The sequence below is a fragment of the Manis pentadactyla genome, chromosome 3 (assembly GCF_030020395.1).
Source record: "Manis pentadactyla isolate mManPen7 chromosome 3, mManPen7.hap1, whole genome shotgun sequence".
In the NCBI taxonomy this organism is placed as follows: domain Eukaryota; kingdom Metazoa; phylum Chordata; class Mammalia; order Pholidota; family Manidae; genus Manis; species Manis pentadactyla.
Window position 1 is genome coordinate 17,556,346 of NC_080021.1, and position 15,568 is coordinate 17,571,913.

The 15,568-nt window shown below is 33.0% G+C and overlaps 1 protein-coding gene across 3 annotated transcripts in view; it reads right to left on the reverse strand.

The window, feature by feature from the left end:
* Positions 1-15,568, reverse strand: part of TMEM65 (transmembrane protein 65) — a 67,299-nt gene that overhangs the window by 30,767 nt on the left and 20,964 nt on the right. Inside the window, exon 2 of one of the 3 annotated variants that reach the window (XM_036882905.2) lies at positions 14,836-14,916. The exons of the other annotated variants lie outside the window; for them this stretch is intronic. Within the exon in view, the coding sequence (XP_036738800.2) occupies positions 14,836-14,916 (81 nt within the window). The remainder of the gene's footprint in view (positions 1-14,835; positions 14,917-15,568) is intronic. 3 annotated transcript variants of the gene reach the window in all.

Here is a 15,568-nt window from a genome sequence, read left to right on the forward strand (position 1 = left end):
AAGATTGTATTTCACCACACCATATTTAGCTTTAAAATTCTGGTTCCTCTTCCAATACTGGCTGAGTAACCCCCAACAGACCATCTCTCCTGTATAAAACAATTATAAACTATAGACAAAAATGCAAAAATTAAATAACCACCTGAAATCACTAGAAAATGACCCAAAACAGGTTGATTCTGGAGAGGAATCAACAGTTAGAAGTAATGGAACAAAGTGAGTTGCCTGATTGGAACTTCTGGCCAGAGGGCAGACCTCAAACCACAACATGTAGGGCCACTAAAACTATAATAAAAAAAAAAGTTTGGCCTTTCTGGCCTAAAGAAGCAGTGGACAGCATGCAAGGTAACCAAAGCAACAGGAAAGGAGAACCCTAGAAAGGATGGAGTCAGAAAAGAGGAACCCTAGTGTGGGCAAAATTGAAACATTTCCAGAATATCTCGCCTGGCTTTAGTATATCTGCATATCAATAGGCCTTCAGAGGTGGAAAGAAGTATGGCTTTAGTGCATTTGCATCTTTCCTCAGGGGTGGAGAAGTTCATCTCCATATCAATGGATGATTACCTGGGCAACAGAGGGCTTATCTGTACCTGAGAGGTGAGGGGGAGGGCCGGTGTTGCTGATGCTTGAGCAGGAAAAGAAAGACGGCCAGGGACTGCAGTTTGTGAGCAATAAACGGGTTTTAAACTTTATTTCTGCATTTGACTGCTTTTGGTTTTTAGGGGTATTTTGCCCCGGGATTTCCTTTCCCCAGACTTACACCTAGATTCTGTATATACATTTTGTCCAAATAAATGGCAGATCTGTGAACCACACATTTGCAGGGAAAAATCCCCAAATCCCACCTAAGGGTAAAATAACTACAGAAAATTTGAGCTGCAGCTCAAGAGAATGAGTTTGCAGTTTGAGCCTAACCATTAATTACTAAAACAAATAAACAAAAATAAACATTTTTCCAAAGAATAAAACAGAGCCTCTGCAACATAATCAGAACAATGACTAGGATACAACCCAAGATTATATCACAAACAGGTAAACATGATCCATTTTCAGGAGAAAAAAAATAGATGGAAAATTAGTTCTGAAGTAATAAATGCTCTAAGTAGCAAACAAGGACTTTAAAATAACAATTAAAATTATACTCAAAAACACACATGAAAATATGCTCATAAAGGAATATAAAAAAGAACCAAACTGAAGTTCTATAACTGAAAAATACATTACCTGAATTTTTGAAATTAACTGGATAGGATTAGTGAACATGTTAGATCAATAAAACATACCCAACCTGAAGACCAGACAGTGAAAGGTTTGAAAAAAATGAACCAGAGTTTCAGGAACCTGTAGCTAAATATCAAAAAGTTAATATATGTAGAATCAGAGTTCCAGAAGACAAGAAAGGAAAAAAAGGACTAAATTTCGCTCAAATTTGGTTAAAGGCAAAAATCTCAAAAGAATCAAGAAGCTTATTGAATCCCTAGTAGGATATGAAAAAAAAAAGTGATAAAAAAATCTTGCAAGCAGTTGGAAAAAAATGACATATTAAAGGAAAGCAATGATCTGTATATGCTAAAGGAAGAAAAAAAAAGGTCTGATAGTCTATATACAGAAAAATTATTCTTCAAGAATGAAGGTGAACTGCATCTCAGATAAACTAAAGCTATGAGAATATGTTGCCAGCCAACCCACGATACAGGAAATGTGAAAGAAAATTCTTCAGACTGAAGGGAAAAACCAGCTACGAAGTAGGACCTTCAAGAAAAAATAAAAAGCATCAGATAGTAAATATGGTAAATACTGGGTAAATATAAAAACTATTCTTTTCCTAGTAATTTAAGTAGACCTGACTGTGTAAAGCAAAAATTATAATGCTGACTTAAGGGGTTTATAACAAATGTACATATAATACATATGACAAAGTGTTGGGCAGGAAAACAGATATGAGTGAGGTGGAAAGAGAAAAAAGCCAGGGAAGTCCACCAGCAAGACCCAGAGTTGATTAATTAAAACTCAAAAAACCAGGAGTAAGTTAGCTGGAATGTTTGAAAGTTCCCCAGATAAAGGAAGGTACCCTCAGCATAGACCATGTCTTTATTGTGTTAATCATGGAGGCCCAGCTGTAAACAACATAGTAGAAAACAGGAAGTTAAGAAGTAAGATTCTTAACCTACTCTTTAGCAAACAGACAATAACTCAGCCCACCGTGGGGGCTGGGCAGGCAGTTTTGTTTGATATGCTCCCAGACCAAGACACGGGTACCCCAGGGAGAAATCAGAGCTGGAAGTTCCTTGTGTTAAGTTAATTCTAAGTATTCAAAGACCACTTAACAAATCTACACCCCAGCCCTTAGTCAAATTCTTAAAGAGACCTTAAAAGGGGGAACCCCCAACCTTTTTGGGGCACTCCTCTCTCTGAGGTCACCCACACTTTCTAAGTGTGTAACCTTTTAATCTTAAACTCTCTCTCTCCAACCTTTCAGGGTGCCTCTCCTTGCTGAGGTTGCCTGCTGCATTTTTTCTCTCTTTAAGTAACTTTAAATAAAACTGTACTCTGCTTCACTACTGTGTCTCTGCCTTTCAATTCTCTGTCGCACTGGAGACAAGGACCGAGGAAAATACACAATGCTCCCCCAACAAAAGTGTAAAGAATGAAGGGGGTTACAAATAGACTAATTTGGTAATTTGATTGCAATACTTCTACAATGGATATGAAGAGGTACAATACTAAGTAATCTTTAAATAATTAGGAATGCATATTTGTAATCCCTTGAGCAACCACACATATAAAATGCAATGAGAACGTAATTAAAAACTAATAAACAACTTGAAAGGAATGCTAAAAAATATTAAGTTAAAGGATTGAAAGAAATAAGAACAGAGGAACAAAAAACAAAGGGAAAAACAAATGAAATAGTAAAACAGTAAACCTATATCCAACCATATCAATAACTTTGATGTTAATGAACTAAACATTCCAATTAAAAGGCTCAGATTATCAAAATGGATAAAAAAAGCAAGACCCTACTTTATGATAATCTGTGAAAGTTACACTTTAACAGGTTGAAAGTAAATAAATGGTAAAAGATATACTATTCAAACAGTAAGGCAGATGAAGGCTGGGGTGGCTATATTAATATTAGATAAAGACAGAGTATTACCAGACCAGGGATATTTCAAAATGATAGAGAGTCAGTTCATCAAAAGGTATAAAACAACTAAGTTTATGACTAACAAGAGAGCTTCAACAAGCATGATGAAAAATCTGACAGAATTAAAGGTCAAAATAAACACCTCTACAATCATACTTGGAGATATAAAAGCCTCTCTCTCAACTGACAGAAAACTAGGCAAAAATATCAGTAAGATATATATTATTTGAACACTACCATTGATCTTGATCCAATTGATATTTAAACAACTACACCTACAACTATAGAATACACATGCTTTCCAAGTACAGAAGGTACATTCATCAAGAGAGATCACAGCTGATCCATAAAACATGTGTTAATAAATTTATTAAAATCATAAAGTATATGTTTCCTGACAAAAATGGAATCAATAATAAAATATCTAGAAAAAAAACCTGAAATTAAATAATATCTTCTAAATACATGGGCCAAAGAAAAAATCAAAAGGGAAATCAGAAACTGAATAACAATGAAAATACAACGTATCAAAACTTGTGGGATGCAGCTAAATGAATGCTTGGAAGGAAACCTACAGTTTGAAATACTTATATTAAGAAGAGAGGTCCAAAATAAATGACCTACAGTTTTATCTTAACAAGCTAGGAAGAAAAGAGCAAGATAAACCAAAAGTAAGTGGTAGAAAGAAGGAAATTATGATAAAGAAAAGAGCTAAAATCAATGAAATAGAAAACAAACAATAAGAGAAATATTTACAAAGTCAAAAAGTTGGTTCTTTGAAAAGATCAACAAAATTAATAAACTCCTAGATACACTGATCAAGAAAGAGAAAGAGAACACAAATTACTAATATCAGGAATGGAAAATGAGACATCACTATGGATCATTCAGACATTATATAAGGAATAGCTTTATGCCAACAAATTCAACAACTTTGTAAAATGCACAAATTCCTTCAAAAATACAACTTACCAAAATGGAATGAAAAAATCTAAATAGCTCTATGTATTAATCAAACTGGATTTATTACCAAACACTTTTAATAACATACATTTAAAAAATCTCTAATATAGAGAGAAGACAAGTAATGACTCTATAGCATCTCACTACACTGATGGACAGTGACTGTAATGGGGCATGTGGGGGGGGACTTGATAATAGGGGGAGTCTAGTAACCATAATGTTGTCCAAGTAATTGTACATTAATGATATAAAAAAAAAATTTCTAGTCCCAGATGGTTTCACTGGTGAATTTTATCAAACATTTAACAAACACCAATCTTATACTAACTCACAACCTCTTTCAGAAAATAGATGAGGAAATACTTCCCAACTTATTTTAGGAGCTAGAATAATCCTAAAAACAAAACCTAACTGAAAAGGTACAAAAAAGAGAAAACTGCAGACCAATATCCCTCATGCAGACAGACACAAAACGTCTTAACTGCTCTGCTTTCCTAAAGTATTAAGTGTTTATTCACAATAGTGGCAAGAAATAACTAACATTCAGACTTCCTTACATTTTTCCCTTTCCTAAATATTTTTTGAGATTTGAAGGAGAAGTTGCTCTTAATAGGGTTCCATATATAGAAATATATAGATTAGAAAAATTATCTGGCAGTATCTATGAAATAATATTTACGTATAGGATTGATTTCCTTCTCATTTCACATTTAAAAGTCTTTGCTGGAGGGAGGGTAAATAAGACAAGACAGTTTATAATTTATAATATATATATAGTTTATAATTTATATTTATATTTATATATATATAAATTATACATATATAATACCATATACTGTATCAAATCAAATGAAAATTATTTGAAATGGAGCTCTCTCCCTCCCATCTGTCCTTAAGAATTTAAATATATTCAATTATTTTAATGTAAAGACAATATTTTTCCTAAATAAAAATACTCCAGATGTTCATTAGGAATCCTAAAAACATAAGAAAAACACTTCCCATGTTTAAAGATAAGATTTTTCAATACTTTCAACATTTTGTTTTAATTCAGTAATCTAGGAAGATTAGAGAAAACAATTTACAACATTAAAAGCAATTTTACTTATTTTTATTAAAAGAAATTTTAATTTTGTAGAATGTACAAAGAATGAGGTATTTTAGTTTTCTAATTAACAGAAGCAACCAGAAAACTGCTGCAGCTTGTAAAATGATGATACTATCTAATATTGAATTTTTTAAAAAAGAAGTATTTCTTTGATAAATTGGAATATTACATTGCATCAGAATCATCATTTTAATGCTCAATTATTATCTATTTAAGCAGTGTAAAACTGAGGGCCACTGTTAAATAAAGATATCAGAAGAGAGTCAGAGGAAAACACAAATTAAGACTTTCTTCCCCTATTTCAGGAATAAAATGTACTTAATCCAGCTGCCTCTTACATTTTGTTATGTAAGTATAAATATTTGAGTTTTATACTGTATTCATTTACTGTAAAGGGAATTCAGATTAGGAAGAGAAAGAAGAAAGGAAAAATGAGAAACAGAATAAGGTAAGAAAAACAGATGAGGAACAAATGCAGGGATTTTTTTTTAAAGAGTGAGAGAAGGAGAAAGAGACAGGCAGATAGGGAGACAATTTTTTAAAGGGAGCCTCAGAGAAGGCTACACAAGAAAAAGACTCCCTAGGTCTGAGCAAATGAGTTGCTGGGAAATGGGTATTTTTCAGTCTCTTGACTGTGTTTCTTTGTTGATCAGCCATGTAGTGAGTGGTCTTGACACCTTTGAATCAGATTCCATTGTGCACACAGACACCTCCTAACACACACACAGCAAACCGCTAAGTACCAAGGGAAAAACAGATGAATACAAATCATCTCTAGCTGTGTCAGAGGTTCCAGGTTCCGCTCTAGGACATAGGTCTAAACGTTTCTCTATCCCAGGTCATGTTCTAAAAGTTTATTTTAAAATAAATTCCTGACCAATTATTTATCATTGTCTTTTTTTTTCTTCTTAAACCTAACATCACATCTGCTAGGAAAGGAAATTGGCTAACTGTATGCTCTAGAAGGCTGAATCCCAGTTAGTCAGGTTTTTTTTTTTTCTTTTACATATAATGGTAGGTAATCAATGGTAGTTTCTTTTTTTTTTTTTACCTTCTGATATTTTAAAAATTTATTGGCCCATTCTCATTCAGTTACCTTCCAGATGAATTTTTTAAAAATATGTGAACCTTTATTTATTTATTTATTTATTATTTATTTATTTTTGACAGGGCATCTCTCATATTTATTGATCAAATGGTTGTTAACAACAATAAAATTCTGTATAGGGGAGTCAATGCTCAATGCACAATCATTAATCCACCCCAAGCCTAATTCTCGTCAGTCTCCAATCTTCTGAAGCATACGAACAAGTTTTTACATGGTGAACAAGTTCTTACATAGTGAATAAGTTCTTACATGGTGAACAGTGCAAGGGCAGTCATCACAGAAACTTTCGGTTTTGATCACGCATCATGAGCTATAAACAATCAGGTCAATTATGATTATTCGTTTGATTTTTATACTTGATTTATATATGAATCCCACATTTCTCCCTTATTATTATTATTATTTTTATTTTTAATAAAATGAAGTGGTAGGTAGATGCAAGATAAAGGTAGAAAACATAGTTTAGTGCTGTAAGAGGGCAAATGTAGATGATCAGGTGTGTGCCTATAGACTAAGTATTAATCCAAGCTAGACAAGGGCAATAAACATCCATGGATGCAGAAGATTTCTCTCAAAACAGGGGGGGGTGAGGTTCTAAGCCTCACCTCTGTTGATCCCGATTTCTCACCTGATGGCCCCCCTGCGACTGTGCCTGTCTTAGGTTGTTCCTCCCTTGAGGAATCTTACCCATCTCTAGCTAACCAGTCATCTTCCGGGGCCATACAGGGAAATGTAAAGTTGGTAAGTGAGAGAGAAGCAATATTGTTTGAAAAGGTTAGCTTTTTACTTTTTTGCATATTTATGCCCTGTGGCTTCTATGCCCAGCATTTGTCTTGAGGTATCTTTACCACTTGGAAGAATTATGATACTCGGTAATTTCGATATGAGGCATGAATTCTACTTAGGGGTTGTAATTATGAAGGAAGAAGAGAAGCTATAGAAGTAGCTGATGGAAGAAAACATGGGAAGATTGATTATTTCTTTGACATATCTTCTTGTAGTGTAACATAAGCATGTATAGGTTTTAAATTACTAATTAAATTGCGTGCACACATTAACATAATGGGAATACAGCTACATAACCAAAGCAGACCTACAATTACCAGCCATATCCAGTGAAACCAAGAAAACCAGTTAGGCACCCTAGCCATTTGTGAAAACTTATCAATGATATGATGGATATTGTCTAACTGAATTTGAATATTTTGAGAAAAATCAGACAAATTAAAACAACACATTTCTGGGAACTGTTCACATCCCACATGTTCTTTTAACAGTAGATAGTCTGTAGTCGCAAGATTTTGGAGCACTGCAACTTGCATTTCTCCTAATTCTTGGTTGAGTTCCAACAGTATAGATCCAGTCAAATTTGTTGTTTTACTGTATGCACAGGCCAGCTTAGATATCTCCTTCTTCATTCCAATGGCAAGTCCAGGAACTGGTGGGATGAATGCAGCTACAACTGCAACAGCACCAGGATCTTTGTTGAAGTTTTTTGATGATCATCTTCTGGAATGACTCTTCCAGAGAATGTTGATGTTGGAAGTTCTTCTTCATATCATATCTTAATTCGTTTTCTGGGTAGCCAAATTAAGCTTTGATCCTCTGTCTAAACACAAACAAACCCTTTGCCCACACTTTGATATGCCCTTTATACCATTGTGAAGAACTTACTGGAGATCACCACACAGGAACTGCTTTTTTTTTTTTTAAGAGAAAGGAATATTATCAGAAAAATGTACTTCCATAGCTGATCATCTGACACTCTTTAAATGATCAAAATTAAGGATATTTAAAGCATGCATTAATCGGCGATTTGCAGTTAGTTTTATCCTATCAGGAAGTAATCCCCCTTTTCTTTCTTTTTTTTTTTTTTGTTATCATTAATCTACAATTACATGAAGAACATTATGTTTACTAGGCTCTCCCCTATACCAGGTCCCCCCCACAAACCCCCTTACAGTCACTGTCCATCAGCATCGCAAAATGTTGTATAATCACTACTTGTCTTCTCTGTGTTGTACAGCTCTCCCCTTTCTCCCATCCCCCCCATTATGCATGCTAATCATAATACCCCCTTTCTTCTTCCCCACCCTTATCCCTCCCTCCCCACCCATCCTCCCCAGTCCCTTTCCCTTTGGTACCTGTTAGTCCATTCTTGGGTTCTGTGATTCTGCTGCTGTTTTGTTCCTTCAGTTTTTCCTTTGTTCTTATACTCCACAGATGAGTGAAATCATTTGGTATTTCTCTTTCTCCGCTTGGCTTATTTCACTGAGCATAATACCCTCTAGCTCCATCCATGTTGTTGCAAATGGTAGGATTTGTTTTCTTCTTATGGCTGAATAACATTCCATTGTGTATATGTACCACATCTTCTTTATCCATTCATCTACTGATGAACACTTAGGTTGCTTCCTATTCTTGGCTATTGTAAATAGTGCTGCGATAAACATAGGGGTGCATCTGTCTTTTTCAAACTTGAGTGCTGCATTCTTAGGGTAGATTCCTAGGAGTGGAATTCCTGGGTCAAATGGTGAGTCTATTTTGAGCATTTTGAGGAACCTCCATACTGCTTTCCACAATGGTTGAACTAATTTACATTCCCACCAGCAGTGTAGGAGGGTTCCCCTTTCTCCACAACCTCGCCAACGTTTGTTGTTGTTTGTCTTTTGGATGGTAGCCATCCTTACTGGTGTGAGGTGATACCTCATTGTGGTTTTAATTTGCATTTCTCTGATAATTAGCGATGTGGAGCATCTTTTCATGTGTCTGTTGGCCATCTGTATTTCTTTTTTGGAGAACTGTCTGTTCAGTTCCTCTGCCCATTTTTTAATTGGATTATTTGTTTTTTGTTTGTTGAGGTGGGTGAGCTCTTCATATATATTGGACGTCAAGCCTTTATTGGATCTGTCATTTACAAATATATTCTCCCATACTGTAGGGTACCTTTTTGTTCTACTGATGGTATCTTTTGCTGTATAGAAGCTTTTCAGCTTAATATAGTCCCCAATGGTAGTTTCTTGATTGATAAAATTAAGGAACTTTCCCAAGGTCACATATTTGGGACAGTAATCCTACAACCAAGCCCATACTACTGCAATGACAGTGTGACCTCTAACCACAGAAAAATAATATTACCTTTATAAAGCTCACATTTGCTTTACTCATGGGAAATTCCAACTAGGTTTTTATCAACATATTTTAGAATACTTCATAACTAAAATGTAACTTACATATTCAAATATTTTTATCAGTGCTGTAAGCATACTAAAATCTACCCTTTATGTTAATGTTTAAAAAAAGAAAAAAAATTTTTAATTGTTCTTTTCAGAAATACACGACATGCAAGTTTTAGAACAGAACCTCTGGGGAACTGCCTGCAATCTAGCCACACAAGGCCTTGTGCCTTTGATTGTGCTTTTTAGCCAAAATTGATTGCTATAATAGGAACTTGCTATATAGTAAACAAGCCATATTTATATATACATACAAGCCTTATGTACACACATACATAATTTTTATACATTTATCTATTTATATTTACATATACTAAAAGGAGGATATTGAGTTTACTTAATTTAGGAATTCTTAAATAAAAATTAGAAAATAACATTTAAAATACTAAATTCCATTGGTTTATTTAAAGGAATAAGTTACACTTTTGAACTATGAGGGTTATATACGTTTTTGTAAGAAGTTAATGAGATTAAGAAAAACAAAAGAGGAAAGTTAAAACCACCTAGAATTTACCAGAAATAAACATTCTGATGTATTACCTTTCAATGCTTCTTTCTATGGAGATGTATATAGAAATTGTATTCTGCCATTTTCACAAAGCAGTATATGGTGAATATTTCCTTTTATTTTAAGCTTTTAAGATAATAATGTTATTGGTAGCATTTTTCAAATAAAGTATGCCAGATTACTCCCATCTTATTGCATTTTTATTTTTTTAATGTTACAGTCTACCAAAAATATTGCCATATTTTCAGGTTCCAGGGAAAATGGCATTAAAACAAAATCCTTCCAAGCCCTAATCAATTGCTAAGTTATTTTTAATGGTAAAATATTCTAATACAACAAACAGGTAGGACAGGTCTGTGATTTTAAGATTTAACCTGTGTATTTCTCTTTAACTACATTTCCCTTCAAAAAATAACTTTTTCATAAAAAACCTTCAGTCCAATATTAACAAGTGTTTCTAGAATATTTCTTAGGATAAGTTTTATCTGGTGTTTTTTTTTTAAAATAAGTTACTCTACTAAGAGGTACATTTTAAATTGAAAATCAAAATACTTTGCTAGAAGAAATGTAAGTGCAACACCTACAGTATCTATGTGTTAGTCTCTATTATAAAATGACAAAACATGTTTACAAGAGTAGTACTGGAAAATAGAACTAGGCCCCTTGGCATACAGAATGAGTTCTATTATATTATTTAATAGGAACTATAATTTATCATTTTCATTGTTAAACATTCCACTAAATTTAACCATACTTTACAAGGTAAAATTCCAAACTTGAAACAAAAGAAAATAGGAAGAGCAAAAAGAAGAGTCTTATTTTCCATTATGTTTCCATAATTCTAAATGTGATAATTTATTTCAACCTGTTACCATGAGCATAAATAGCAATATAAGATCACAAATCAAGGGGAAAAGTCAAATACTTAGTAAGTACCAAAGCAATTTCACCCTGAGATGACATAAAAGGAACAGTTTAATGCACACAATTCCTTTAATTACAAATAACTTGATATTCTTTAAGTGTCCAATTATCCAATTTGTGGCCTTTTGACCACATAATATTTGCTCCAAGCCCCAACCCAAATCTTCCCCAAGGAAGTACAAGTAGACTTGATAACACAAATCACGATTTGGCCTAAGAGATTTATAAAAAGAATAGAGGTGAAACTACTGTGTTTCAGCAACGATTTGGGGACTATAGGTCTGTTACCCATATTTCTGAATATTATGAAAAACTGCTTAGACTTTTAATAAAACCAGGAGTTCAAAATAAGGTAAAATTTACAATCAATATATAACACATTAATGAATACAAATTTAAAAGGCAAACCATGCTATACACAAATCATTCAATGTCAAAAAAGTCAAACATACACCAAAAGAGGTTTATAAAGCTACACAGTGATATTTTTAAAAGGAACAACTTAAAATGGGTAAATATTACACTTATAAAAACTGATATTCAAAATTGAAAAATGAAAACACTCAAAATTGAAAAATGAATCCACTCTTTAGAAATAGCAAGGAACTTAATTTTTAGGTTAATTTTGGTTAACACATTTTTAAAAATAAGGACTATAATTGTAAAAGAACTTTAAAATTATTTTTAAAAATAAATGCCTTAGCTAAGACCAAAAAGAAGCACTTGAGGGAGATTTTGTAATTTTATTTAGCATGTAAAAGTTTGCTGCAACATGCACAGTATGTAGAAAAGAAATTTCTATTCAGATTATATAACCTGTAGAGAACTTAACATGTGACAACCTGGGGCTTCACTGCAACCTAGACTGGTATCCAGTTTATTTCAGGGCAACTAACTGAGTCCTGGACTAATGCAGGCCAATGGCATAACAGCTCAGGACAGGAGCCTGCTGGTAGTGAGTGTTGTGGTAATGAGGAAGGTGAGTGTCGAATTAATCATCACCTTTATGAACCTCACTAATGTACTAACCTGTTAATTGTTTAACTCTAGTTTAAGAAATAGTTAAGTACTAGAGGGACAATAATTTATTTCTGTTGTATCTGTCACTTCATGGAGATGTTTCTTAAGATAATCAAACATACTATTGGTTGCAGGTGCTTTTTACATGTCTAACGTGTGTACCTGGAACAATTATATGTACTACTTAACAGAGACTATATCCCTTCCTTTCCTTCATGCCCAGGGAAGACGAAGAAAATAGTTACTATATACTATAAAAAGATATTCCTTTTTTTACTTTTACTTACTATGTATCGAGATAGTACTATACAAGTTTAAGATTCGAAAATCATATAACTATGTATATTACAAATGGATATTTTATATTATAGATGGAAAGCTTACAGTGAGCTAAAAAAAATAATTCTTTACTTTGGAACACCATAAGTGGTAGATATATCTGCGGGTATGGTTACATAGATCCCAGAAGGCATTCATTTAAAAATAAAATTGCTTAATACTTAGGAAGGCACAGAGATTTTTTCAGTCAGTGCACCACTTTTTTCCCTTTCAATCATGCCCCAAATAAGAATTCTTTCTTAGAATATCAGAGCTGAAAGAATCCTTAGAAACCATCTGCCTGTGACTCTCAATGTGAGGTGATACTTCACCCTAGGAGATGCTCAGAAATACAGGGTTGTTTCGGATATGACAGCAACCGGAAAATGTTACTGGCATTAGGACTCCTTCATATCCTACAGTGCACAAGACAGTCCCTTATAATGCAGAATTACGCAGCCCAAATGCCAGTACGTCTACCCATTGAGAACATACCCACTGAATTCTCCATTGTGAAGATGTAACCATTTAGGCCCAGAGATGTTAATGACTTACTCAAGAACACATTGTTAGGTTTAGAACCCAGATTCTCATTCTCTTGTTCTACTTCTTGCTCAATGAAAAATTCTCAATACAAAAACATAGAATAACCAAGAATCAATCATATATGAATATATAAAAAATAACCAAAAATTGGTAATGTATTAATAGTTGAAATTGAAGTAAAACTGCATTTGCTAAAATACTAATAACACTTTCAAAATGTTTTGCTCTCCTAAGAAATAATTCCCTTTCAGATAAATCATTTTCAAAAATTCATAAAAGTTAAAAGAAAGTGGACAAAATCAATTGACTTATTATAGTTACCAAATAAAAAATTTTTTGAAAGGAAAAATTAAATGGTTTCTGCTGGTTTCAGAACTGGATGCCCTATAATCTAGTACTAAATCTTCCCTGTTAACCCTGAAGAGATGTATTATAGTGAAAATAACACTGAATTAAAAATCCAAAGAATTTGACACTAATCCTTGCTCTGTTATATATAACTAGTCACCAAATCTTGAACATGTCAATAACCCTCTAGATTTCAGTTTCATGTAACATAAAGTGAGGAGTTCAGGTCTCTGAAATTCCTTCTTGCTCTAAGATTCTGCTTCTATAGTTCTTCTTCATTGCACAACTGGTAGGATAAAAAAACTTCATGGATAAGCACCCTAGAGTAAGTAGGGATATAACTAAATACTGAGTCTCAAAGGTGATCACCAACAGGTGTCACTGACAGTAAGTCCTATCATTAATTTAGTTATTATTCAGCAGTACCTTACTTCCCAGTGATATCATTTGACATCATCTATAAGAGTAAGCACCAGTCCTTTTTTCCTACATTGTCCTAATTTGTTTAATTAAACAATCTTAAGAATAATTCAAAAGTAAAACTTTATTCTTCAAAAGACATTTGCATTAAATGTCTAACCTCTACATACATGCTGAGATTAAAATGTTTTAAATTTAGAATTACAGTAGAACTGGCAGAGTATACTGGGAAATTTTTGTAGACAGTGTACTAATATGTATTAATAAATATGCATACATACATGCATATGCCTACATACTCACTATGTCTCTACATTTCTCCTAAGTTCTTAAATTTGGTTTTTGCTATGGATACTATATATACAGCCTAAGAAAACTGAGTTGTATTTATAACCTTTGTTCTTATAAATTTCAATTGGTCCATAAAATATTTCTGATTCCTTTTCATATACTGTGTTATACTTAGGCAATGTATATTTATTAAATAGTAATATAAAATAAATAAAATAGGGACAGAGAGATACTTATTTCTATTTTTCTTTCCCTCCCTCCCCCTTTTTTCTCTCTCTCATATACACCCACACTCAACACTATTCCTCCACTACCACCACCCCAGTATGCAACATAAGTTAGCTATCAAGCTCTGAAGACTGAATCTAAAAACACTTTGACAAATATTCTTAAAATGAGATTATATAAGGCTTTAAACTATTCAAGAATAATCTTTAAAATATATTAACCTGAGGATCATTTACTTAAATACAGTTTTTTTTAAAAAATATTCTGAGGGTGTTCCTGTGTGTGGTCCTTTCATCCTACTCTTTCATCCTAAAGAAATTCATAATCTTTGTTGCTTCTTATGCCTCACTTGCTGTGGTTATGTCAACAATTTTTTAAGTGCACGATTTAAATACAATTAAATATGTGATTTTGTCTTTGGTTAAGGTCACAAATTTAATCCTTCAGTTAGTTAAACATGCAATTATTATTCCATCACATCCACAAAGTCTAGGATTAGCTAGTAAAGACAAATATTCTGTGGGCACTCTAAAACACTGGTGCATAAAAAAAAGATTATTATAAACACAACATTCCATTTTAGACAAGCACAAAGTTTTGTCAAATAGATGCTTTGTTACTTGCAATAAACATCTGACAAACATTCAATATATTAAAATTGTACTGTACCAAAACTATCAGGGGTCTCTGCTGATGACACCTTTTTTGCTCGTTTTACAATGGCAATCTCAGTTTTGGGATATCTGCATGCTAAAAATATTTTAAAATCAAAATGTATTCAAGCAGTAAGGTAATAAAACATGTACAAATAAATGCTTATGAAATTTTGAAGTGAAGCAAATTAGAATATAGGTAGTTTTCAATTTGTATGGTAGTATGGGGCTGTAAAAATGACGATGCAGCGTGAAAACATGCAAAGTTAATAACCAATGAGGAAAATATCCAATTGTTCTGTGACCTTTAAAAATTTTTTTTGAAATATTAAAAACTCTTGCTGACAGTTGTAAATAAATATAAAGGGAAACTTAAAATAGCAAAACTAATGTTTATTTAGTATGCTGTAATGTAAAATATTAGAAACACTGAGATAGTGTTTTATTTCCTTATAAAAAATTTATCAAAAGTAGCTTCAAGAATGCTAGTACGCTTCTCATCACATATTTACAATATGGAACATTATCCTTTTCATCACAACCTTCTTACTTTCCTCATTGATAACCATAATTTCCTTCTCTAAATTTCTCTAGCAGCATATTTGGAGTCTGTCAAATGGCAGCAGTTCAACAGGAATGTGGACACTCTCAGTGTCAGCTATTTCTTCTATAATTTCATTTACATTTGATTAAAATTTCACATCATCATTATTACTTTTTGTTTGCTGCATTTTCATCTCTTTTGGTCA